Source organism: Accipiter gentilis, chromosome 4, assembly GCF_929443795.1.
Source record: "Accipiter gentilis chromosome 4, bAccGen1.1, whole genome shotgun sequence".
In the NCBI taxonomy this organism is placed as follows: domain Eukaryota; kingdom Metazoa; phylum Chordata; class Aves; order Accipitriformes; family Accipitridae; genus Astur; species Astur gentilis.
The window spans coordinates 43382893-43410028 of NC_064883.1; the positions used below are offsets into that span (position 1 = coordinate 43382893).

The following is a 27136-nucleotide window of genomic DNA, read 5'->3' on the forward strand; positions in this document are numbered from 1 at the left end:
TTTCTGTTTAAAACTGACACCCCTTGTCCTGTGACTACATGTCCTTGTAAAAAGTCCCTCTGGCTTTCTTGTAGGCCCCCTTTAGGTACTGGTGGGCTGCGCTAAGCTCTCCCCAGAGCCTTCTCCAGGCTGAACAACCCCAACTCTCTCAGCCTGTCTTCATAGGAGAGGTGCTCCAGCCCTCTGATCATCCTCTGGACTCACTCCAACAGGTCCATGTCCTTCTTATACTGGGGGCCCCAGGGCTGAATGCAGGTGGGGTCTCATGAGAGTGGAGTAGACAGGGGAGAATCCCCTCCCTCGACCTGCTGGTCACGCTTCTTTTGATGCAGCCCAGGATATGGTTGGCTTTCTGGGCTGCAAGCACACATTGCCAGCTCATGCTGAGCTTCTTGTCAGCCAACACCGCCAAGACCTTCTCTGCAGGGCTGCTCTCAATCCACTCATCGCCCAGCCTGTATTTGTGCTTGGGATTGCCCAGACCCATGTGCAGGACCTTGCACTTGGCCTTGTTGAACTTCATGAGGTTCACATGGGCCCATCTCTCAAGCCTGTCCAGGTCCCTCTGGATGGCATCCCTTCCCTCCAGCGTGTTAACCGCACCACGCAGATTGGTGCCGTCAGCAAACTTGCTGAGGGTGCACTCAGTCTCACTGTCCATGTCATCGACAAAGATGTTAAACAGTGCCGGTCCCAATACTGACCCCTGAGGAACGCCCCTCGTCACTGGTCTCCACTTGGACATCGAGCCATTGACCACGAGTCTTTGAGTGCAACCATCCAGCCAATTCCTTATCCACCAAGTGGTCCATCTGTCAAATCCATGTCTCTTCAATTTAGAGACGAGGATATCGTGTGGGACAGTGTCAAAAGCTTTGCACAAGTCCAGGTAGATGACATCGATTGCTCTTCTCTTATCCACCAACACTGTAACCCTGTCATAAAAGGCCACCAAATTTGTTGGGCATGATTTGCCCTTAGTGAAGCCATGTTGGCTGTCACCAGTCACCTCCTTATTTTCCATGGGCCTCAGCATAGTTTCCAGGAGGATCCACTCCATGATCTTGCCGGGCACAGAGGTGAGACTGACTGGCCTGTCGTTCCCTCATTCTTCCTTTTTTCCCTTTTTAAAAATGGGGGTTATGTTTCCCCTTTTCCAGTCAGTGAGAACTTCCCTGGACTGCCACAGCTTCTCAAATATGATGGGTGGTGGCTTAGCCACTTCATCCACCAGTTCCCTCAGGACCGGTGGATGCATCTCATCAGGTCCCATGCACTTGTGCAACTTCAGGTTCCTTAGATGGTCTCAAACCTGATTTTCTCCTACAGTGGGCAGTTCTTCATTCTCCCAGTCCCTGGCTTTGCCTTCTGTGTCTGGGGTGGTGAGGCTGGAGCACTTGCTGGTGAAGACTGAGGCAAAAAAGTTGTTGACTACCTCAGCCTTCTCCATGTCCCTGGTAACGAGGTCTGCTGTTTCCTTCTGGAGAGGCCCCATATTTTCTCTAGTCTTCCTTTTATCACCAATGTGCCTAAAGAAGCTTTTTTTGTTGCCCTTGATGTCCCTGGTCAGATTTAATTATCTCAGGGCTTTAGCTTTCCTAACCTGATCCCTGGCTGCTCGGACAATTTCTCTGTGTTCATCCCAGGCTTCCCATCCTTGCTTCCACCCTCTGCAGGCTTCCTTTTTGTGTTTGAGCAAGTGACAATATATTTGGCATTTGGTAGGATCACCAAAAGCAGCAATGGTCCTAGTTGCTATTGATTGCATAGCTTTACTTGTTATAAAATGGTGAACATTCTTTAATAATAGAAGCAAAGAGCTTATTTTTCCCATCACATCTAAATTCTTAACAGATGGATTATGACAAGGCCAATCAATCATCTGTGTTTGTATTTGGGGGAGCTAAGTGTCTGAAGTGAACATGAAAATTCCTTATGGTGCCTATTGGCATTTTTGGGTATCTAAATATTATTACAGTTCTGGTCCACAATGTCAGAATTGTTTATAAAATGTAGCTTTATTGTGAGGAAAATTCATGGCTTTCTCACAGTTCATAATTTTAAAGTACCATTACTCTTCTAACTTGGTACTGTGTAATACATGGCATTGGTACCTATCTTTTGTTTATAAGAAACAGGAATTTTTCTGTGTCACTAGATACAGTGGAATGTGATTTCAGATCTTTGCATAAATTTTTTTGGAAGTGCAAACTAAGTTTTGTTTATGTAATTTTCAGTAACAGATTTGAATGACTATGTCATAGTACTTCTCTTAGGATATTACAAATATCAAGACAAATAACTCATTGCTCATATCATCAAGAAATATGTACCATTTAGTGAGTGTTACAAGCATTGTAAGTAATTATTTACATAACTGGCATAGTTCTGGATGAAAAGTTGAAGACAAATAAGAGTTGTTTTAGGTAATGGAATTATCATACAGTAATAAATCTCCCTAGGATTATTTTTGTCACAGTTTTTTAACACAAAATCGGGGGGGGGGGAGTGTGTGTTAAAAAAACCCCACCAAACCTCCATGGAAGTTTCAGTTGTCATGATTTTTGTGTGCATATTCTATTGAAAAAGCTAGATAGATTATTTAATTTTAGTTGAGAAGCTGACATATTTTACATTCTGAAATCATGTTGAAATGCTTCTGTTTGGGTCAGTTCTTCACCATGTGCCCACAATGCTGACCCTCTGGGGACCCTTGTTAAATATCTCTTCTATAAATAATTGGCATTTCTTGTAAGCAAGTTGAAGATTAAGGATGGAATAATCTTGGACCATGGTTATCATAAAACGACATTGTCTAAGATGCAGAGGTATGTCCAGTGAAACCAAACCAAAGCATTTACATTTGGCTCAACAAAAAGAAGACTGGCATTTTGGTTAATGGATATTGAAATGTTTCTTTCAATCAAAAATATTATTTCAGATGTTTTCTCTTCCATGAAAATTTCACTTCAGGATGTAATTAGAAGAAAATAATAATACCTTATTTTATATGGTGGGGAAGCATGAATTACAAGTTAAAAGGAAGAGCACCGAATGTGGAGTAAACGGTGAGGTTGATTAACTGAAGGATAAGTACTACTGTACCAAGACCTGTGCACTTCAACCCATCCAGCACTGATCTAGAAGGAGTGCAGGATAATGAGACCAGAAAGCTTACAGACTTCCTCAGAGCAGTCACATCTGTGGACAGATGCTTCCCATGTCTGTAAGATGGAAGATGGCACGCAGTTGTGACCATGCCACGTAACTGCAGTAGTTGGTGTGGTTCAGAATGATCAAGACCTGTTAGCACCTTCTTAAATCTGTGACTAAGTTCTAGCAGTTCAGAAGGATCTCATAGTGCCAAGACTGGAGTAATTTCATCTAGGGTTAGCCTTCTAAAAATTACGCCAAGTCTCAGTCTTCCCAGCTCCCTCTGTAATCAGTGAAAAGAGAGAAGTTTCTCTAAGAGAGAGTCATCCCATCCAAAAATAAATGCCAAGAAAGGTGAGGAGAATTGCTGTGGGCAGCGCCTATCTTTTTTTTGTTTGATTTTGAAGGAGAACTACTAGCTAAGACTCCTATTTCTTAGATTTTTGCTATTTTGAGGGTAATGATCTATCTTACTTTATTTACTTTCCATGGAAATATTTGCATCTAGGCTTCATTTACGCTCAGCAAAGAGAAAAAATATCATGATTCATTTGACTTATTTTGAATGTCTAGCTTAGAATGAAATAAATCATGTCCCGAAATGCTTACTTACCTCCCCTCTATAAAAAGAAAATCTCAATTACCTAATCATATAGAGGCTTTACACTGTAAACCTCAAGTGGTGAAATGAATTCTGACTTATAGTAACTGGTCAATAAAATAGGAGATGAAATTCAGTGCAAAACGTTATACATGATGAAAAAAGATTCTCAACTATACTTACCTAGTGATGGGCTTTAAATAGGCTATTATAAAAAAGGAGAGAAATGCTGGCACCACTACTAGTAATTTAATTATCTGAACATATCAATTCAAAAAAGAAATAATGTGTTGGGAGTTAAGGTGATAAGAAGTGAGAATAGAATAAAAACATGGTAATGTCTTTGCATAAATACATGATCTTCTCATGTCTCTATCTTGCATGTAGTCTTGCCTCCCCTCGTCAGAAAAGACACACGGTAGAAGACAAAAAAAAAGTTTCCCTTTAGTGCGGACTAGCTTCTGTGTGAAGACAGACAAAATCTTTCCTCTTCAGCATTGAAGAGGAATAACTTGGATGTGATAAATATTTAGACTTCCATGATAAGGTTGAATAAGGAGTGATTATACATTATTTCTCAGAGTCCAAAAACTTAGGGGATGTTGTGGAAATGCTCAGGCTTCAATTTCAAAACAAACCACAGTACTTTTTTTCCACAGCATAAGTAACTGTCAGTACTGGGAGATGAGGAGGCCAAAAATATGAAGAGGTTCAAATAAATTTAGACAAATTACTGGAACATGCATGCTTTTGTATCTTTAAACTCACCTGTCTAGATGTAATCTCCATGTACCCTGTTTTTGTGTTCTGCCTTGATGTTTACTATTGCTACTGCTGACTGGATGCTGGGATAGGCTGACTTTTGGTCTGGCTCCATAATTTTTACATTGTTACTGATTTTTCATGTAAACGGAAATTCCAGATTTCAGCTAGGTCTATCAGGGAGTTGTTCTAAATCACTGACAATCTAAGTATTTTTATTTAATGGGGATGCATGCCAGGAAACGCAGGGGTTTGCACTGCTTTGTAGATTTTGGTAATGAGTTTATCATACTCCATGCACTAATGATCATCACTGGTAGGACTGATAACAAATGGCCAAAGAGGAGTGAGAATTCCTGAGGAAGTTGCTGAGAACTTGTTGTTGCTTCTGGTACAGGAAGGAATGCTAGTCACTAACAATTGTAACCTCTTATTTTTTTTTTTACAACCAGTGAAAAATTAAAAAATAGTGGGCGTATTGTACTAGCTCAAGGGACCAATCTTCCTGAATGTGCAAAATGTGTATTTAAATCTTCATGTTGTTAAGAGCTACAAGATATTTTCCATGTACCTGGGAGAGACTGGGCTTAAAGGTGGGCTGCAAGCCCCCATGTGGACCTCACCATTGCATCCAAGAACGGCCCATTGCATGCAGGAAAGATGAATACTGAGGAGTGGTTTACACTGACCCAGTAATGGCAGCTTCAGTAAACTCCACAGTCTTACTGAAGTTAGAGCATGTACTGGAACTGCAGCACAAGCTTTCTCTGCTAGATGCTGTCTCATCACCTCTAACACTTGGCACCTTCCTCACTGAGCTTACTCATGCAAAGCCATTGCTGTATTGGGATGTGGCTGATTCTGATCTATTCATTGAAAAGCCTTCTTTAAATTTCAACTTCTTACCAACCAGTCACACTGTCTGTTTTCCTTGCTGTATTTTTCTTAATCAGTGCAATAGCTTTATTGCATAAAACCATCATTAATAGAACCTATTAGAGCAAAGAACATATTGAATGAGAAAATTCCTTGGGTCAAATTCCTTTGTGGAAAAGCAGTGTACTGCCGATTTCAAGCTGCTTGGAGAAAATAAATGGAACCTCATCTGACACACAGATTCATTGTGTTACTCACAAATTTGCTGAGCAATAGAATCAAAACACCAGTGTTTGCAATCTTTTTTGTCGACTTCGGGATACATTATCACTTAGTGATAGCAGATCACAAATGTAATTCTACAGTCAGCATTGGTCATTTGGGTATCTTTTCAAATTTTTCTCTGAAGTGTTTCTGTGAGAATAAAGAAAACAATGGCTTTATCTATGAAAAAAAAAGGAAAATGATTTTGCAAAGCAAGAGGAGGCTGTGTACTTCACTAAGGTTGGCCACTTATAAACCTAGGATAATATGCATCAACGCCTTTTTCCTCATTGTGATCCCACAACTCTAATAACTATCCTTCTGTAGTGTTTCCTGCACCAGAAAGGCGTACAGTCCTGTTTCAAAATTATTTGTGCTGTTTCCATTTCTGAATTTGGGAGTTTTCATTGTTTTGGGTTTTTTTCCTTTTCTTTTCTTTCTCCTTTTTTTTTTTTTTTTTTTTTTAAAGCCAATGTCTTTTTATTAAATGGAATAAAACATGTTTTGATTCCTTATCAGTCTAGGACTTCTCACATCAAATAAGTCTGCACCTAGTTATTAGTAAATTATCTAGTTCTCTGAAATCTTCTATCAATTAACAATTTTTTACTAAGCAAATTATATGATTAAAACCATGTTCTGTGCCCTTGAGTAATTATTTTTCATTCCTGTGGTACCCTTTTACTGAACCAGGGAAGTTAAATTTCCTTCATCTTTCATTCTAATCCATCCTTGAAATAAACACACACAAGCATTAAATCATGTTAGTAGCTGTCCAGTATACCTATTCCATCTCAAAAAATATCCTTCCCATAATAAATGAACCTGAGCTGCACTTGACATGTTACAGGGGAGAGAAGTTTTTACTTGTCTGAACTTCAAGTGAAAGGAAAGCCTGATCAGACAGGCTAAAGGACCAGAGGCTACAATCCCTCTCTGGCTATGCAGAGCATCTAGCTTCAGCATTTACAGATCTATTATACCTTCCTGAACGAATAACTTGCTCATCTAAGAAATCTGATTTTTAAGAGCTCAGAGGATGTTGGATGAACTATGCATTGTTATCGTTATTATGCCCCGTACTATGCTCAAGTATGTCCATTTGTCAACTTGGTTTTACTTCTGTAATTATTTGTTGGGTTGCAAGCCATATTCCAAGAATCTTCCTGCTTTGGTCCATTGGCAAACTATTTTTATCAATTTAAAAAAAAAATATAACAGTTCTGTCTTTACTCATCTCCATAGGACAGCATGTCGCTATGAGACATACTGTTATATATATACATTATATATTTATAGTACAGTAATACCTATAGGCTGTAATAAAGATCAGAAGTTCTCCTTGCCAAAGAGTCAGAAAGAGCAAAGCCACATCCAGAGTAACCTCAGCATGCCACTTACTACTCCCCAATTGCTCTGACCTTATATGAACTAACTTATAGGGCAAAGAGATGTGTTCATCCTTGTTTCACACAGGAGAAAGGTATCTCAGATTTGCTGTAGGGTAAGAGCATGTGTATATGCGATTATTACGGGTCATGCTCTACCTGGCCTCAAGATCAGTTGTTTACCCATAGCCACACAATTCCTGCTTTATAGAATTTTCATAGAATAGGAGGGACATGTCACAAGTGGGAAGCAGAAGCCTGTGGGAATTGATTTATCAAAGAGCTTCTGGATACGTGTGATTTGTTGGGCATGTGCTGTAAGCATGTGAGCACATTGCTTTACTGTGGCCAGAACAAGGTGCCACAAATCAGAGAAGAAACTGTACATTGACTACTGAACTTTGGCATCTCTAGCCATGATGTTACCTGCCTTTCAGACATGATTTGCTTGTCCATTTTCATCTGGATTATTTCATATTGCTGCAAGGACAGAATAACCACTCTTAATTAACCATACACTTCATTATGATAAAGAATCTTAAATAATCTCAATTAACCATATTAAAATTATAAAATATTAGTGCAATTAAAAAATATTGAAAGCCAAGCTCTGGGAAGACTACCTTTACTCAATAAAACAAGTTTTTACTGAGTTGTGTAACAGAAGATAAGATAATTGTCATTGTAGTAATCTGTATCAAGCCATTTTTTTCTGTATCCTTTTCTATATCCTCTCTGAATCCTTTTCTATATCCTTTCTGAATCCTTTTCTGTATCAATTATTGTGACATAATCCCGATTCTGACGTGTTACTTGACTTTTAAACTCTTTCAGTCACGTAGGACATTGAAAAAGAAAGTGATGCTCTGTTGCATGAATTGTGGGTGGAACAATGGGTCCTCCACCCTCAATCCATTTTCCTTAACTGACACCTTTTCCTGTCTCAGAACCAATCTCTAATTTAGAGTTCCCCTAAAATGCACCTACTCTCCTCATGCTATTTGGCTGTTGAAGAAAGGCTTTCTGTAAAATGACCATTTGGCTTGTCCAATGGTAAAAGCAATTACAACTTCACATAAAAGATCCAAACACATGGGGCATACTCAGTTCTTGATGGAAATATGAGCTAGTTTTCTGGGAAAACTTTTTCAAAGGTAGTTCACCCCCCCTTCTAGAGAACGCCTGGGAGACCAACAGCAAGGGGAAATTACGTGTGTGAGCAGTTTTCACTCAGTGTTTACAGTTATGTAATATAAATACATGTCATCATGTATTTTACGGCTTAGTCTTTTGGTGTTTGAAAAAGATAGGGAAGCAGCTATTTTTAAGGGGAAACAGCTGTCAATTACGTTACAGTGCTAAAAAACAAGCAGCTTGACCTAACTGAAAAATCCATATTTGAGAGTCTCTCCAAGATCCATTTGTGATTTCACAACATGGAGGAAGCATGAGATTAGATTTACCGAGAACAGTGGGAGGAGAGCAAATGGGAGAGTTTGTGTGGGATCCAGTCCTTGGTAGGGAAGAATTGAGTCCTTGTTTGTTTGGGTAAGGGAACTTCCGTGCCTCCTGCTTGATAGGTTGCATGTAATACGTAATCTTCAGGATCTTCCTTGTCTTCGAGGCTCTGTTGTGTAAATTAGACAGAGGCCCTTTTAGCTGGAGTGTTCACTGGGCAAGAATTGCTTGCTACATTAATAAATATATTAATAAATGTAGAACCTTGATGAAGTACAGATTGCAGCTTCAGCTTCTAAGAGGCAATAAAGAAGGGAGTTTGCTTGAAAGAAGCTAATGTTTTCCCTTCAAAGAAAGACAAGAAGGCAGGGATAATAAGTGAGACAGCCGTAGCAATATTTGAAGGAGGATGTGAGACCAAGATTTGAAGCTATGAGATTTATATTTTTTCAAAAGTGGATATGCAGTGGAATATATTGAAGTATGAAATGTCACCTTATAACACATGAGAAAGAGGGGATCCAGGGACAAAGTAATAAAGCTAAAGATGATAGTAGAATGGGATTTTGAAGACAAGATACAGGAAAGGAGAATAGGGTCTGACACAACACAAATATGTAGTCATCCGTCAAATAAGATTTGAAGATAAGGAAGCTATATAGCCTGCTAGGTAAGGAATGTTATCCAGGTGGAAAAATGACCACAAAGGCAAAGAAGAGGAAGAGCTGAATTAGGTTTGAAGAAGTTTGCTGCACTGAAGAACAAGGAGCAGATGTTAGTGGTAAAGGAAACCGAAAAAATGAAACCAAACTCAGCAAAAAAGGGAACAATCAAGAAGACAAAGAGGTTGTTATACTGACTCTGTTTGATATCTTGCTAGGTAAGGGATTGGTATATTGAGAAACAATGCAAAAAAAAAAAATAATGGGAAAAAACCTGGGATTTGCACAAATAATGGAGAGAAACATGTAACACTTATTACCCTGTTAAGAAAATTCAGGAAGCCTGTCACCAGCATGGGTCCACAGAACAGAGAATTGGCCTATGTACTGGGTATATATATATATACACTATATTTATATATATATATATATATATATATATGCTGGGTATCCACTCTTTTGGTGTGGATATACAACAGAAAGATTTCTTATGGCAACAGGGGAAAAAAATCCAGATTGTTCCTCCAACACATCCAGTTCCTTCTAGAACAGATCACGATAGATCATAAAGCTGAGGAACATGCCTGAAGAGAAGGAAGCTTATTAGCTCATTCACTGGAGAATTTTCTGATCTCTAAAGAAAGAGTGAAAAGGAATGAAAAAAGTGTAGTGAGCAACAAATAGCTCTAGAACTAGTGGTCTGAGTCTTGGTGTTGGAAATAATGTGATTCAGACAAGGTCAGACCTAGACCTTGAGTCACAGAAATTAAACAACAAGCAATTTCCGTATCATATCAATAAAAAGATATCAGGAAAAGATGTGAAGCTTCTGCGTAGAGTGGATGTGGGTGATATTAGGAATAATGTAAAGAATGTTCCAGATCTGAATTAATATTCTGCCTTACATTTCAGTAAGGAGAACACCATGGTGCAAAGCCAGGATAGGTAACTGGAATCCATGCATAGAAATTGAATTAATTTTGTGGGGGGTAGAACTGAACCTGAAAAAGTGATGGCTACACAACATGAAGGAAAAATTAAACCAAGTATCTTTTTGCCTATATCTCATTCCTAAACTTATGCAACACTTTCTGATCTCTCTCTTGCTTTGTCAGACTTTATGAATGGACTTGATCCTAAAATCTTCCATGCTTTGTCATACTATACCTCTTGCCCCATTAAAATGTACAGTAACATTGCATCTCTGGTGCAGTAAGTCTGGAGAATCGGATGCTCTCCATCTCCAAATACTGAAATAACTAATATCTAAAATCACAGATACAATGACAATGATGCTTTATACCTTTTCACAATAGAGGTCACCATAACTGTGTAACAGCAAAAAATGCTTACATTTAAGAAAGATAGAAAAGCAGACCAAGCAACTTAGCCTTTATCTCAGCAGGCTGAAATTCTGTAGGCAAAATTCTGAAAAAAGAGTCAGTAACTACAGAGATAATGGAAAATGGCAGGGAATGCAGTCTGATTTTATAGAAGATAAGTTATACAAAACTGGACTAACATTCTGCTTTGATAAAAGAGCTGCTTTTTTGAAGTGGGAAATGAAATAGATGAATTCTGGAAAATGAAATAGATTAATTCTATCTGAACTTCAGTAGAGCATGCAATTATAGTACCAAATGGAGAATTGTTAGTTAAACTGGAAAAAAAAAAAAAATAGAATAAATGTAGTTAATAGAGACGTAATAAGAGGGTTTTGTATTTGATATCATGCCATATGAGAAGTCATTTGTTAATGCGAAAATAAGGGATCTTAAGAATTGTACGGGTGATAAAGGAAAGGGACTCAGAAAAGGATTACCAGCGTGGGGAAGGTTACTGATAGAGTTCCTCAGTGATCCGTCTGGCATTAAACTTAGTTTTTATTCCCTACAGTAATGTTGGAAAAAGGGAGTGGTGTGCTAATGAAATGTACTGATGACTCAAAAGTTGAAAGGCACTGTCAATACAGAGAACAAATTGTGTTGTACACAAAGAGTTGGCTCAGCTTCATGATGAGGATAATAAAAAAAGAATTTATTTTAACTACAGAAACTACAAGGTCATGCAAACAGAGACTACTCACTACTGTACTGTGGGGGTTCATAAGTTGTGAACGGCAGGATGAGGAGTTGAGAAGAGTAGTGGAGTACATGGTGACTTTGAGCCAGCATTATAAAACAGCACTGGATCTGCTCTTAGGGTGTATCAGTATAAATAGTTTTAGGAGGTGAAGAAATATTAATAGATTGTGCAAGGCACTGATGTATCCTCATTGAAATCCCATGTCAATTTGGGTTCACTCATTAAAAATGGAAGAATTGTAGGGAAAAGGAAGACCAGGGGAATGACAAATCTGCCTTATAAAAGAAGAACAAACATTTTTATCTTTTCTAGCCTAAAAAACAGATTTTGAGAGGGGGTATAACTATTTTCTAAAAAATGGGAGGGCAGCAGTTGTAAGTAAACAAGAAGGATTGAGAAGAATTGTTGAATTTAAAGAACAATAATAGTACAAAATAAAAGTGTATGAGTAAACTTATCCTGTGACTCAATAAACCTAGTCAAAGTGCGACTATAATTCAGGTTCCTAAGCTACCACTGAGAAAAGTATGGAAAGCCAAGAAAGCAGCTAAGAAATATTTTCTGTGAAGGAGTGTAACTGGGATGGCTGGATTTTACCTGCCAGATGCAGAGAACATCATCTTCCTTTTCCCCCCCTCTCTGCAATGCTGCTCTATCCCAGTATGTGATACGGCTGTAGTCCACTCTGTGGCTAATATAAACACAGAGTATTGTTCTGAGAAGTATCTGAGATATGTGGATTTAATTGTCCCTCAGTTCCATAAGACTGTCCATATAGCACCAAAGGAAAGGTCCTATTAGCCTGTCTTTGATAGTGGAAAGCTGTGGCTGCTGAGAGAAACTGCATAAGAAATGGGGTGAATATAGAGTAATTATTCTGCTGGTATATTCTTTATGTTTCCGATAGTCAGTAATTCAGAGACTTCCTAAACTGGAAGTTGTATCCGGACCACTGAGTTTATTAGCCCTTGATGAACCTATCCTCCATGAATTTTTCTAAAACCTTTTTGAACCCTTTAATTCTTTTGGCCTTTGCAACATCCTGTGGCAATGAGTTCCCCGATGTAGGTAGGTGCTTTCTGAAAGAGTTTTTCCTTTTGTTTGCTTGAACTGGTTGCCCAATAAGTCTACAGAGTGTTGCCTAGTCCATGTTATGAAACGTAGTGAGTAAATGTTCCTTAATAATCTCCTTACTATTGAGGAGTTTTTGAACTTCTGTTGCAGTCCATTGGTTGTGTCCTTTCATAGTGAAAAGGTCCTAGGATCTATGAAGTCTTCTTACAGGAAAGCTGCTCCATATCTTGACAGTGGTTTCTTCTGACCATCTGAATTTCCTTTGATTCTACTATGTCTAAATGCTTGAATTCTGTTACTGTTGAGCTAAAATTTATAACAAAGTGACTGAAACTGAGTGTTCATGCATTGTTTTTAATTCGCTTGTCCAGCTGAGGAGTCTTTTTTAAAGGCTGGCTACAGGGTGTTGTCATTTCTATAGCAACCTCATCTCTCATCGTGTGATCTAAGAAAAATATAGTCAGCCTGTCTGCAGTGCTGGCATATTTGTGAGTATGATTTATCTGCCCAGTCCCTGCTACGGAGCAGTTAGATGGCCATGCCTGAGTCATGGCAGGCTCCCTTTACTTTATGGTCATTAGATGGAGAAAATGCATTTTCTGGTAGAGTTTCTTCCTCTACTCTGCAAATGATCTAAGCAAGGTCACATAAACTACCTTCAGGACGTACCAGTTTCTTTCCATGTACAAAAATGTAAAGAAGCCCAGACTGATTAGCTGATGTTTATGTGTCCATCTTTAGATAGAAAAAATTAGTGATATGAAGCCCATCCCTAAGTGTTTGATTAGCTTTGTCATCTTCCCAATCTTGGTTTTTCCCTTTCCTTCAGGAAATCAGTGCATTTCAGAAATGAACTCTTTTGATTTTAGGGGCATAAAGTATACTTATTAAGAAGACTCCAAAGATGTGAAAGAACAAGTGTGATTCTACTACAAAATAGAGCAGTAACAAAAACACTCTAATATTTTTGCCAAATTTCAGCCAGTGTACTGTCATACTGTGTACTATTCAGCTGTTTGCTAAATGTAAGATCAACATGGTTAAGCAGATCGGGGTTTAGTATCTTTGCTTAATGTGTGGCACTCAGGAAGACATATTGCATTCAGTAAGAAGAAAGATCATTTATTTAAAAAAATGAAATAAGAGGTTGAATGTGCCAATAGATTAATCTCTTTTCACATCAGATCTATCTCTCTGAAATATAAATGCTTCCTACAGTATGTTAGCACCCTGTAGCAGCAGAGCTGATAAATTAAATGTGCATGATTACCTCAGTACACATACATTTTAAGAACTTTGTGAAATGAGCAGGTACATTAAAAAAGTGATAAATAAAGAATCAAGCCACTTCCTTGCTTTCACTGGTTTGAATCCCAAACAGCAATCTTTTTTTTTTTTTTTTTTCTTTTCATAGGGGCTCTTCCCTTCTTTTTTGAACATTCATTTGAAAGCTTTGCAGTGTGCCAGTATAAAAAAAAAATATTATGGAACATTTACACAATAAGCCAGTCACCCATCCTGTCATTTTCCACATCCCCATTGTAATTATTTGAAATCCTTATGCTTGAAGACGAGTTTTTCTCCCTCCCAACCCAAATTCTATTTTCGGAGTAGACTTGTAATTGTGTGTTTGTTAATATAGCTGTCTGTTGCCATGAACAAAGTGAGGTCACCAATTTTCTATTACAGCTTTGCCACAGAGTTAAGGACTGTAAAACAGCTAGCACTTACTTGAATGCACTATTTTTTGTTTTATTTTGTTCTGCTATCAATCCAAACAATATCTAGGGTAAATAACTGACATGAACTTTTGTATTTAATATTCAATGCTCAGATGTTCTCCATTTAAGGCTTGGCAAGAATTTTCCTGGAAGTAAATTGAGAATTAATGTGTATGAAGCATTTTTAAAATATCTTAATTATCTAACTCAGTGTTATTTGCTAAGAAAAAGTTAATCTGTTTACAGATTATGTTATATTGGAGCATCCAGTGCTTAAAATATTTATATTTTGGATTTTTATTTATGCACTTTTAAAACTTCAGTAGAGTTCATACAGATCACTGTAAATTATTTTATCAATGCATCATCAGTACTAAGGTTTATACTGCCATTATAGTTTCTTCTAAGTCTGGTATTTTTGTTCCTCTGTCTTAAACTCTTAGAATATTTTTTTATAATTTGTATATCGCAGAATGGATGAATGAATTGAAAACATGAGGCAGATTCCTAATAAGAACTGTCATGGCTACCTTGAAGTCGGCAAGTTATGTCACTATGGCTGTGACAATTCAGAGCAGTCAAAGGTTTGGCCCAGAACATCTATACATCTTCAGTACTTTACATCCTTAATAAACACATTATTTATAACTTGAAACTAACAGTTTCAACAAGGCTGGCTAACACAGAATCACCAACAGGAGCATGGAGAGAAAATGAGATTTATAATATGTATTGATATTTTTTGAAAGGCTATTTCAGGCATTCCTGCCCTAAAACCAGCAGCATTAACAAACATGAAAAAATATGTATAATTCACGTCAGATGTATTTTGCTGATTTCTGTCATGATGAGATTTCTCCAGTTGCTATAAAGTAGATATTTGCTCTGAAGCCACTTTACACATCTTTTGGTTTTGCCACATAATGATGTTCATTTTTTGCAATAATAATGTGAGAAAAAAACGTTTGGTTGCTTGCTGAATGAAAAGACAGTTAAGCCCCAGTATACAGGTACCTCACACCCTGATCACCCTATTATGGGGGGGGTGGGGGGGGGGCAAAAAGATTTACATAGAAATGTTTTTGAAAAGAACACTACAAAATTAATTAACTATGTGGAGATGAGTTTTTCCATGTTATTTAGGTTCTGTGAGCATATAAAAATACATCCATATTTTGTGAAGATATCAGAAAAGCAGGCCTAAGCAATTCCAGCACTGCTGAAAGGAGAATTCAGCAATTCAGGGGTCCCAGGGCAAAACCTGAAACACAGCAAAAGTTGAAACTATGCCTTTACGCACATTAGGAAGTATGTTAATCTGAGTCGATTTGCTGCTGTCTCTCTCTCATCTCAAGAGGCTGCTTCTGCCTTAGAAGAAGCCACAGCTTCCCTCACTCCGTAGAATATTCACACTCTCTGCTCCCTGGTTTCAGTACGGATGTAAGCCACATTGCTTTACGCACAGTACAACTGAAAATAAAAATCAAGCTGGGAGATCTTACAGAGTGATCTGAAATTTAGCAGATCTCATCGTCAACTTTCTGATTATCCGTCACCTTAGGAAATGATGCCTGCTGAAGGTTGCACTTAAGCATATTTGAACACATGCTTAATTTTAAATATTTGTCCAGGAGATTTTAAAAATCAGTATCTTGCTCTCTGCATAGTGTTTTTTCACAGACTTTACAGTATTACCAGGTGAGGCAAACACTGCCATTCTGCGCCAGCAGTCAACATACTCCTAGCTCACTCTCCAGTTAAGTATTTAAGTACTACAATGACACTGGAAAATACTGATAATATTGCATGAGGAAAAAATATTTACCATTAACACTGTTCTCTTTGTCTTAGTTCTCTTAGTGTCTTTTTACTGACCTGTGATTCTGTCAAAGCAGCATGCAGAGCACTGAGTTGTAAATTAAGAAGAAGGAATTCAGTAGAGTCAAGCCTTTAACTCATTGCCTGATGGTGACCGGGATTCTTAAAAGTCTCCTGGCTTAAAATTAATGGGGTTTTCTGTTTTAAAGTGATTTAAAAATTATAAATGGAAAATTCCATGAAAGGACAAAGTAGTATTAGTAGTAATGATTTATTCATTACATCTGTTTTGACATCTGATAGCCAAGACACCAGAATGAACAAATGATTCAGATTTGCTTGTCATCAATGAATATTTTCACAGCCTAGCAGGAAACAAAACACATTGTTACCATTATCTGATACTTTTACAATGTATGAAGTGTAGTTGCACTTAAAAGCTGACACCTTTTATTATAACACAATAAATACACCTGCACAGAAGCTGGTAAGTCTTTGGCAGGTATGAATAATAATCTTAAAACCATTTAAAATAGGTGTAAATCTCATAGCTATATGCCTGATGTTTGTTTCCTCATTAGCAGAGATGATTTGAAAGGCAGATGTTCTTCTTCTTGAAAATCTGAGATACACCTCTAAACTCCCATATTGTTTGTACCTACAGATGAAATTAGAACTTCCTCCTATTGTCTTTGTCGTATGTCCCATCGTCCCTAACTGACGCATATTGTATAGTCTACTCATTTCAAACAAGGCTATGGCGTTTTCAAGATGAAACTGTTTCTAAAACTAAAAAATGGCCAAAATCCAAAGATTATTATCACCTCATCCATTCCTTGCAATGTTGCATTGCATGAGAGAGTTTTCCATATCACAGGCACACTTTCCGTGGTCTTTTCTTTGATTTCACACTAGCAAGAGATGTTATTATGGCACTTTGTTATGATTGAGACTAACTTGTAAATTATCTTTAAAATACATTTTTTAAAAAGACAATTGTGATTCAGTGGCTATGACTCGATTTGAGTGATTTTAAGTATCATTAGGGCTGGAAATCTTAGAAATTATATGTTACATTCTGATTTTGGCATTCAAAAAAATCCCATGAGAAAATAATTATTTACAGTTTGGGTTGAAGACAGGGAATGTCCCAGCTTTTTACTTACGAGATTAAATTTTAACAGAGCATGTCTAGCAACGTTGAAGGGAAATCTCTAGCTAGCTCTACTCCAACCACATCTATTCAACTCCTACTTTATCAAAACCAAAATCTTTTGTGTTTTTTTTTTTTTTTAAATAATTGTGCTAATTGCCAGAAAACATGAGTAATTGGGTGCATAGAAGATTTTACAAGTCAAATGAGAGTGAGAAGGCCAGGTGTATGTAGAATAACTAAGTTTTAATTGATGATCATTCAGGCATTCTCTTTACCTTTGTAACAATATCAAAATAAGGATGTAGCCAAAACAGTTGAGATCGACATATTTTATACTGATAGGAAATAGCTTTTTTAGGAACCATAGAATTAATTGGTGGAGTTTATTGCCATAGCTGTCCCAGAATATAGTACACTTTTTTTTCTCAAAACTAGATTAGACATTTATTTATGTATAAAATAATGTTTGCAATTACATTTTATCTGCAGGATAAAAATGATCACGGTTACAATCTTATTTATTAGGTCATCAACCAATCACTAATTCAGTCATTTCAGGAGTATGGGAGAGGGAATTTGGTTTGGGGAGATATTATGCCATAATTATCCATAGTGCAATTTCATGGACTTTTCTCTTTGATATAAAATAGGAGAAGGGTCATCTTCAGTTTGTGGGTATATTCCAAGTACTGTTGATAGGCATAACAAATACATGCATTTGTAAGAACATCTTATCTGAGTATTGGAATAGGTTGCCCAGGTAGGTTGTGGAGTCTACCTCATTAGACATATTAAAAAACTTATCTAGACATGGTCCTGGGCAACTGGCTCTAGGTGGCCCTGCTTGAGTGGTGGGGTTGGACAAGGTGACCTCCAGAAGTCCCATCCAACCTCAGCCAGTCTGTGATTCTCTAATTCTGTAAGACAAGTGGTCCACTAGTTCTAATTTCTAAAGTTCTAACTAGTGGTGACAATGGCTTTTCTCCTATACAACTATCTTCTTTATTCTAGCTCTAACAAACTTTTGCTTGCCACAGGTTTAGTTGATCTATACACTTTTTTCCCCCATGCAAAAATGACCTTGAAAGAATTTAAAAATCTAGAGGTATATTTATGGTTGGGAAAAAGTTTGGGGTTTGTTCCCCAAGATTTAGACGTTAAGTCTAGTGAAAAAAAGCAATTGTATTTAAATATCGTCCACTCCTTTTCAGGGTGCGCAATGATTTTGATGTACTTACAAACCGATTGATTGGCAGCCATGGCTATTGTACTCAGGTAAGTTAAGTGTGCAGTCTTGGGGATGTGATATGCTTCTGCATGCAGAGCTGTGAACTGACTTCTGTGAAGAGATGGCATTTCTTATTTTAAGTTCCTTAAGGTTTTCCTTTTTCCCCATAACGTCAAGCACCTTCATCCTTTATTCTTTTTTCCTTGTGTTTTGGCATGTTGTTGTCTTTGCTTTCAGAGCCTCTGCTTTTTGGCCTATTTTTCTGCTCTGTGTGTGTCTGTACCTATGTGTGCACGTGCTCATACTCCTCTCATCTGCCTCTTTTGAACTCCTTAGTTGATTTTGGTGCTGAGATACTGCTGAGACTGCAAGCTGAGTTTTCTCCGTGCCATTTCAGAAAGGTGACTGAAGTTGCATGTGCAATTGTACAGCTCCTCTGTAAACAATCACTGCCCAGCTAACTGAGCTGATGCTGACTTAAGCTAACTGGTGCTTCAAACTGGAGACACTGATTTATTAAATACATGTCTAAAAGACATGTGGTGCTTGAAAATAAGCAGTCTGAATTGCTGTCTGACACTTAAGACCACAACTGTATGTAGTCTAAACTCCAGCTCATGTCCTGTACCAAATGTCTCCCGCTGGCTGGCTCTAGGCCTGCAGAGGCATCCACTCAGTTGGAAACGCTTTGCCTTGGACATGTAGGTGGAATGTATATCCCAGAATTCTGGGACATGGATTCCCCCAAAGTTGCGACGTAGGCAGTTGTGTGGTCTGAATATGGTCCACAGCCATTAAATGTACTGCCATTTTGGCTGCAAAAGGCAAGCTTCATCTTATTCTCTGGTACTGTTGCTAGAAGACTTTTATACTGTGGTTACATGGTGATTCCTCAGGAAGGTGGTGGAACATCACTGGTGGATTAGAACTCCTAAAAACATCAGTAAGAACCTATAAACTTTGGAGAGCCCTTCAGGAGAAACATGGGGCTATAAATGTGTGCAGTATTTTTAAAATCATACGTCAAGTCCAAACTGGCAATACCACTGTTATTCATGTCTTCACGCATGGTAATTTGGAATATTTTTTCTGGAAGCTTTCTTCTTGTTATTTCCCCTCATGTTTCTTGACATATGTTATTTATTAATAGTTAGCTGATTCATTGCTGTAGCACAGTCTGCTGCTAGATATTGCTATGTGCTGTTACATTCTAGCTGGCCCTTGTGAGTTCTTAAGCTAAACAAAATGTCTAGTGTCTCTGTTCCTTGTACTTTACACACACTCACATGCGCACATGCACACACACACACAACTTCTCACTTGTATTTAGCCCCTGACACACCCATACTTCTAGTTCAATTGGAGACAAAATAATCAACAATCTGCTATACAAAGTGTGAGTATATTAGTGATATGGACCAGATGTGAAGCCATATAGGTGAATGTCTTACTGAATGAGGCTTAAGTTCATCCAGAAATAATCAGTGATGAAAAAAAAATCTTTTAACAGATCTCATCCAACATACGAAATAAATCACTAAGCACATGCAGAAATATCAGATAGTACTGTACAGGCTTTTAATTTCTATCATTCATGCTGTAGCTTTCATTGTAGAGAAAAAGGGACACCAAAATGTTTTAATTCAAAAAAACCCCAACACTAATGTGAGAAGGTTGAGAGTTGAATGTCAGTGTAAATGGGTTATCAGCAGTTTGGAAGGATGAACATCGAAAACTCCATTAATATTTCCTCATTTTACTTTGGGAGTAGACTTTCCTCAAAATATCTGGAAAAATTTTTATAAGCAATCCTAATACTAACCCTAACCCTAAACTTAAAGCCACCACATAAATTAAGGGTCTGGTACATGTGTCAGTTTATCAGTCCTGAATCAATCTTGTACTGATGTCTGGTAGAGACAAGATGTTTAACTACTGTTTGTTTGGGTTTTTTTTTAAACATGTCACAAACAGGAGTTGGTGAACTTGCTTTTGACTGGCAAAGCTGTGTCCAATGTTTTCAACAATGTGATAGAGCTGGACTCTGGAAATGGCAATATCACAATATTGAAAGGTATCACAAGCCGCAGTGATATTGGTTTGCTGTCTCTCTTCGAGCACTATGATGTTTGTCAGGTATGCTTTCCATTCTTCTGATTTTAATTAAAAAGGAAACAATGAAAGTTAAAATTGGGTTGGAGTGAGTATAGCAGCTAAGAAATCATGGGCTTGACTCAGTTGCTCACGCAGAGGCATCTAGCACTCCTTTAGATGCCCCAAGGCAGGGCATGGTCTCTCTTCTGGATGCAGGTTCTGTGTCACAACTGCCACCCCTTGGTGAATGACGTGGGTAGTCCACAACATCTCAAATCTTACATGCCTGTATAATTTCTAACTGATCTCCTGAAATGGGAGTCCACTTATGGACTAACACACTTCTATTTAAGTGGCTGCTGTATAGATCTGTATACGTGAACTAGGACGTGCTCAGTGAAGTCTGTGGAGTTTAAAGCTGATCAGCTGACTAAACATAATTATTGGGTACTCTAGGCTGATCTGAACAAGTTCCTCTGACTGTATTCACTAGCTCTCCACTGATTATAGTGTAGTTGAGAGGCCCAGCTCACATGTGGACACCTATATCTTCGTCATGTTTATGTAAGCAACTGAATCTGGAGCTGAAACTCACCCTAAGTATTCAGTTTTCCATGAGTTCCCACGTGATGGGAAGCCAGATTGATTGAATCCTCTACTCCATGCTGTATCTGGTCATATTGTATTAGCAGTAAAAAAACCCATAAACAATTAAAATAGCTGTCAATATAATGGGAATGTTCCCTTTAACAGGTCTTTGAAATTAGTATTTTAATTGTAGTCATCATGAAAATTAAAAGATAGATTAAAAATTTCAAAGATGTGACAGCGATTAATTTACCTTTGGAAAAACTTTTATAAGGATTTCACTGGTTCTCCATCAACAGACAGTGTTGTCAAGATGGACATCTTTAGGAAGATGTTCTATCTTAAACAGAGAATCTTGTGTTTGATGCAAAGATATTATCTGAAATTCTCTTGCTTGTGTTAGATGCTAGATTAGATAATTGTAACAGTCCCATCTGAATTTTCCTCTATAAAAATTTGAATTCATTAGCAAGGAATTTGTTTGTACTTATCTAATATAAATGTGTGACTGAAAACAAAGCTTAGTTCTAACTGTTTCCCATATGGCTAAAGTCAGTTACATTTTCCTACTACTGACAAATTATAATTTTTACTATTTTTGATTAACACAATCCTTTACATTATTCACAAGATTATAATGAGGCTTAAATTCAGTGCAGACAGCATATCAGTGTATCAAAATCAGATTAGTTCAGAACAATTTGGACTAAAAATAAATTAGCTTCTGTGTCTAGTTCAAGCTCCTTGTCCTTTTCTATAAACAATGTAACATTTAAAACCTCAAAAAATTGTTATGCATCACTGTAGCATTTTTTCCATTCTCTAGTGAGGAAAATGACTTCTAAGTAGCAAAATGGTAAGTGAGGTCAGCGCAGGTAAGAGCTATTTCTTTCCCATCTGCCCTCTAAAAATAAAATAAAAAGTTACCCAGAGAATCTGACACCGTCTTCCACTTATTCTGCAAATTACATCGTGGAGGGAGTCTGTTTCTTCTACTACTGTGCTCTTCCATGGGAGCTGGACTTATGAGCAGTGATCTGTTTTCCAAGCCAGTGAGTCTTAATCAGTTACAGAAACTCCAGTAGATGTAGTTTCCTTTTTTTTCTGTCTACGCTAGTTAAGCATCTGATGCAAATTGTCCTGCTTTTTATTAAGAACATCTGCGACTGCTCTACATTTCAGTTCATATGTCTCAGTGCATGCTGCAATGCCTGCCTTCGGACTAGGACAAAAGTCAGATTCTGGTGGACTTTGGCCTCAAGTCTGGGAGTCTTCACTGTGGCTTCAGCATGAGGTGCCAGATTCTGCTTTCTGTTACAAAGATATACGTTTAGAACAATTTAGAAAAAAGAAATGTCACTGATACTTTGCAGTAGTGGAACTGAGAATAGCATTTGCCTGTCATTCAAAGTGACTCTTTTCTTCCTCTCGGTGTTTCGGTAAGTGGATTCAACATCCAATTACATTGTGGCTATGAGGATGGTAACTGAAACCAGTAATGGAAAAGGACTGTCATTTTTGGTTGTTTTTTTTTTTTTGTTTCCAGGAGTAAGAAAATCCTGAGCATGATATATGATGAATCATAGACATTAGAGTTGGAAAACTCCCTTTAGGTCATATCCAGTCAATCTCTCAGGGGATAAATCAGGATATTTTTATGTCCTGTTATATAGTAGACGTTCATTTAAAAATCTGAATCCATGAAGTTCCTGCCTTTTTGTTCAGTTGACCATTTATTAGTTGATCATAGTGCATATAACTGTGATCTTACCTTTTTCCTCACATGTCTCTGCTTTAAAATATGAGGAATTGCAAATACAGATTTGCAGGTACCTGAGAATGTGAATATTTTAATATCTACTACACAGCTTGTGCTTTGGATATTCTAATATTAAATCTGACTGTTCATTTACTTAGTTTCCTCTGATTATCATTCTTATTTCTAATCCAGCCTGACCCCTAAACAATTCATCCTCATCCGGTAGACATTTGCAAGCTGATGTAACAGTTCCTCCCTTTTTCATCAGTGCATCCTGTCCAAAGCTTATTTTTATTGCCCTACTCTAGACTTCTTCCAAATTACCAATGCATTTAGGAAAAGATATGCAAGATTCCAGGCTAGATGCAGTATATCCACACAGAGAAAGATTTCTATACCATTTTATCTCCCTTTTCTAATATGTGGAGTATTTGTATATAATACACAATTTCCTCGGCATGGCTTCTAAGTTGAAAATATCATGAGGGCATGAGAACTGAATTAATCCTGCTGTCAAACTTCAACAACAGCAAAACAAAACAAAATGATCAGTCCTTTTTTCTCCAGTGATTGCCTGAAGAATCCCTCTGTTACTGATCCATTAATCTCTTTCACTGGATCATGCCGAATGTGTTATCTTTACTGATTAGAAAAATGTGTGTTTCATGTAATTTGTCTGGAATTGTTAATGTCCAATCATCACTCTTAGTCCTAATATATCACCATACTCAGTATATTTTTTGTAATGTAATTACTTGCTGAAAATTGTTTCGCAATGACAGATGGATTCATTCAATCTATTTCATATGCAGACATTTAGTTTCATAGTGAGATTCCGTATTTTAATGCAAAAAGGCTAGAAGTCCAATTCTATCACTTTTTGGTAGGCAAGTTACACATCTTTGGATTTCTTTTCTTTGTGCTAAGCCCATGTTTAAGCTATATTAATTCCATCTGATCTTACACATTTAACTAAGAAACCTAAATTCAGATTTTAGGTTTCCTGGGATTTCTTTAGAGCTCTTAAAGCAATAGAAACATTTCCAAAATCTGGTCAGTCCATATAAAATTGATGCAGGTTTTCCTCTGTTTGCTGGGCTGCAGCATGCAGCAGTTTAGCAGTAGTCTCAGGGAAGCTGAGTCGTTTCTGCAGCTGGGACAAGACCTCAGAGAAAGGGGTGAGGCACAGAAGTGGGTAGGGCCAAGTATAGAAGTCATGAGTGAGAAAGTCCCTGCATTTGGGTCAGAGTCTTTGGCCTAAATGCCACATTGAAATTGCAGGTGAAAAAACTTTGAATGATGAAATGCTCTTTTCAAAACTTATTGTGACATTAAAAGTAGAAACAGATGGAAACAGATGCTCTTCTTATTTATACCAGATCATTTAAGGGACTAAAAGCAACAAAAGGGAAAGATAATCTGCATTCTCATCTGAAAAAATTAAAAGATACTACTACTATCATTAATAATAACAATAAAAATACTAATATCTAGCATTTATGCATCATTTCCTATGAATAGATCTGTGCTTTGCAAAAGAGGCAAGTATCATTACCATTTTATGGGGAGGGAACAGACGAACAAAAGTCAAAGTGCTTATCCCAATAAGTCATCCAGTAAGCTGGTGGCTGAACTGGTAAGAGAGTACAGGCCTTCTGAATCTTTCATTCTAAAGTTAGTATGATACCGGCTGATGAATTTGTCCATCCTTCTGAAATGCTTTTTGAAACCACTTTAGGTATGTGCTGTTATACACGAAATAATGAAGGTATTCAAGGTTACTTGTCTCTTTTGAACCTTGCCTCTGATTCTTCTTTGTCTTCACTGAGTCTCTGCTGCTTTTAACCTGTCTTGCTACTGTAGTTAAACCTCCTATCATCTGACCTCCCAAACTCACCCTACTCTGATTCATGACATGTCCAAGTCTCTGCCTGAGCTGTCAGCATTTCGAGACTGATGCTTTTTAGTTTTTGCATTTCTGAAAATGAACAGAGAATGTGGCATTGACAAAAAGGTTATGCTCATTTTTCCTATTTCTTTTCAAAAAGAGAGAGCAATGTAAATAAACAGAATCTATTCATTAAAATTCCACAGATGGGAATTATTATCTTTGGTCCTTTTGATGAAACCAGCACACTCTGTGCTATAACAAGACCTACTTGAATTATTAAATTCAGCACACATGCTCTGTCTTCTGGCACCTCACCTGTTTATTTGCCCTGTGGAACGTCCTTCTTATAACCTTCTTCGCTGGGAAATATGTCTGCTAAACAGGCGCCTTTCTCAGTCCGATGGACTGGATTCAAGCCAGGTCATTGGTGGGGTTGCAGAGGGGGAGGTTTAGAAAGATGTTTTTAACCATCTTGTTTAAGAAACCAACAACAAAAATATGCATGTGCAAAATGGAAACTGATGGTTGGTTTTAATTTTCCACTTATTTTTCAGTAATGGGTATGTGGTAGATACTGTGCCGCCTAGATGCATTCAGCAAGGGACCCTGCTATTTATGTAAGACATTTGTGAGCACCACTGTGGGCAAAAACACGTGATACATACACGTTTGACTGAAATAAGGGTGACAAAGCATCAGCCAGTTAAAAAGTCTTTTCTTCATTCTTTGTTTTTACATCTCCCTTTCTAGCCTGGAACTGAAATTTTCTTTAATGAAGTCCTATTGTCCTACTTATCCATGGACAGTTATTTTCCCAGTGGCCAGTCACTGTTGCTGGGATATTAGCATTGATTTCTTGTCAACATCCTTCCAATAAAATAGAATCACAGAGTTTTTATTTAAGACAATAAGAGTAACAAACCCCACATTTTTAAGACAGATCTGCATGCTTTGCAAACAGACAAAAAAGAAAATGATAAGTCAAATATTTTCCACATGTCTCTCTAGATTATAAATACCCGCATTTGGATCTGGATTTATCCTATCTAACGTTAGGGCCTTTAGAGGCTGAAAATTCTTCAGGTAAGAGTCAGGCCAACTCCCTTTATAGCTGATGAACAGAGGGGGTCTAAATTTCTGACAATACCCATCTCTTCCTTGTTTGATTTTACAGACAGCCAAAGCCTAGGGGCTAGCCTAAGTTAGAGGGACTAGAAATAGATGGTGAAGAGTTAAATGGACTGAATCTTGACCTCTCTTTGTCATTACGGTGAAGTAACTTACTGAAATGGATTATAAACTCCTTCATGTGTATTGAGGGAATGGCAAAGTGCTGAAGTCTGAGTGAGGGTCTGAAGCTCCCACAACTTTTCTTCACTTGATGGGACAGACCAGAAAAACAGCAGAATGGGACAAAGATAAGGGAAAGATCCTGAGGCTACCTGGCAACTATTTGCCTTACCACAACTGCTATCTTCTTTTATGTTGTGGCCACAAAAGAGAACTTTAGGCAAAAGCCAGTGCTTTCTAGAAGTCTTTGGTTTGGTAGTCCTGGGATTGAACACACATCTCTTTCTATTCTTCTTCATTAATGTTGCCCTTTTTCCCTGCAGTTCATTCTCAGAAAGATTTCCTTTTCTAAAACAAAAAAGGATTCAAAGCTACAGAGAAATTATGAAGGGCTCCCACATGGCAGTAGTGTTTTCTACTACAATTTATAAATATCTGGCTAAAACCTCTTCAATTTCTGCCTAACCTGGCATAGTCAATAAATTATGCATACTCTGAATGTCATATCTTGTGAACATTAATTTTATTTTTCTTAATCTGATTGAAATCAAGTACGTATCAATGGCAATAACTTTACCCTCACAGTGACCCTTAACTATATGCAAATATAATAGTAATGTGGCCGGCCTGGTGTTTTAATAGTGCTGGTGCAATAGGTGAACTGAGTTAGTGGTATTCTTGATCACTCAAGGGCTGTTGCAAGGGTATCCATTTTTATACCATTGACACTTAACACTGTTGGAACATTGTTTAATATAATTCAGTAAATGTCATTGCAATGCTGGGAAAAAATGACAGAACAAACAACAGGCTATGGCCTGTAACTGTGAAAGCTTGTGTAATTATCCTTTTGTCTATCAGTCCTATTGGATTCAGTACAATTAGCAATTTCTCAGTTTGACAGAACCCAGACCTTTGTGGAATTACATGTGTCTCAGTACTGCACTGTATGATTACTTTGGAAAATAAGCATCTATAACACTTGTATTCAGGCAAACAGATATAAAGTAAGAAATGACTAAATATAATTTTAATTGGGGGGGGGGGGGAATAAATAAAGTCCAACAAGCAAGGAAGTGAAATTATATTAAGTTATAACAAAACTCCTGGAGAAAAATGCCTTCACATTAGCCATAGCCAGTGAGCCCCCTTGGTTTTGATATCATCTTCTCTTCTTTGAATCATGGCCACTGCACAGGAGTGATAACCTGATGTTTGTTTTTGTTCAAGGTAAATTGTGTAATAGAGTCCAAGAAACACAGAATCTT

At 37.6% G+C, this 27136-nt stretch overlaps 1 protein-coding gene across 3 annotated transcripts in view; it reads left to right on the plus strand.

Moving 5' to 3' along the window:
* The window catches only part of MINDY4 (MINDY lysine 48 deubiquitinase 4), an 84132-nt gene that overhangs the window by 38619 nt on the left and 18377 nt on the right, over positions 1-27136 (plus strand). For all 3 annotated transcript variants that reach the window (XM_049798711.1, XM_049798713.1, XM_049798714.1), the window contains 2 exons: positions 18230-18293; positions 20221-20382. In XM_049798711.1, the coding sequence (XP_049654668.1) occupies positions 18230-18293; positions 20221-20382 (226 nt within the window). The remainder of the gene's footprint in view (positions 1-18229; positions 18294-20220; positions 20383-27136) is intronic.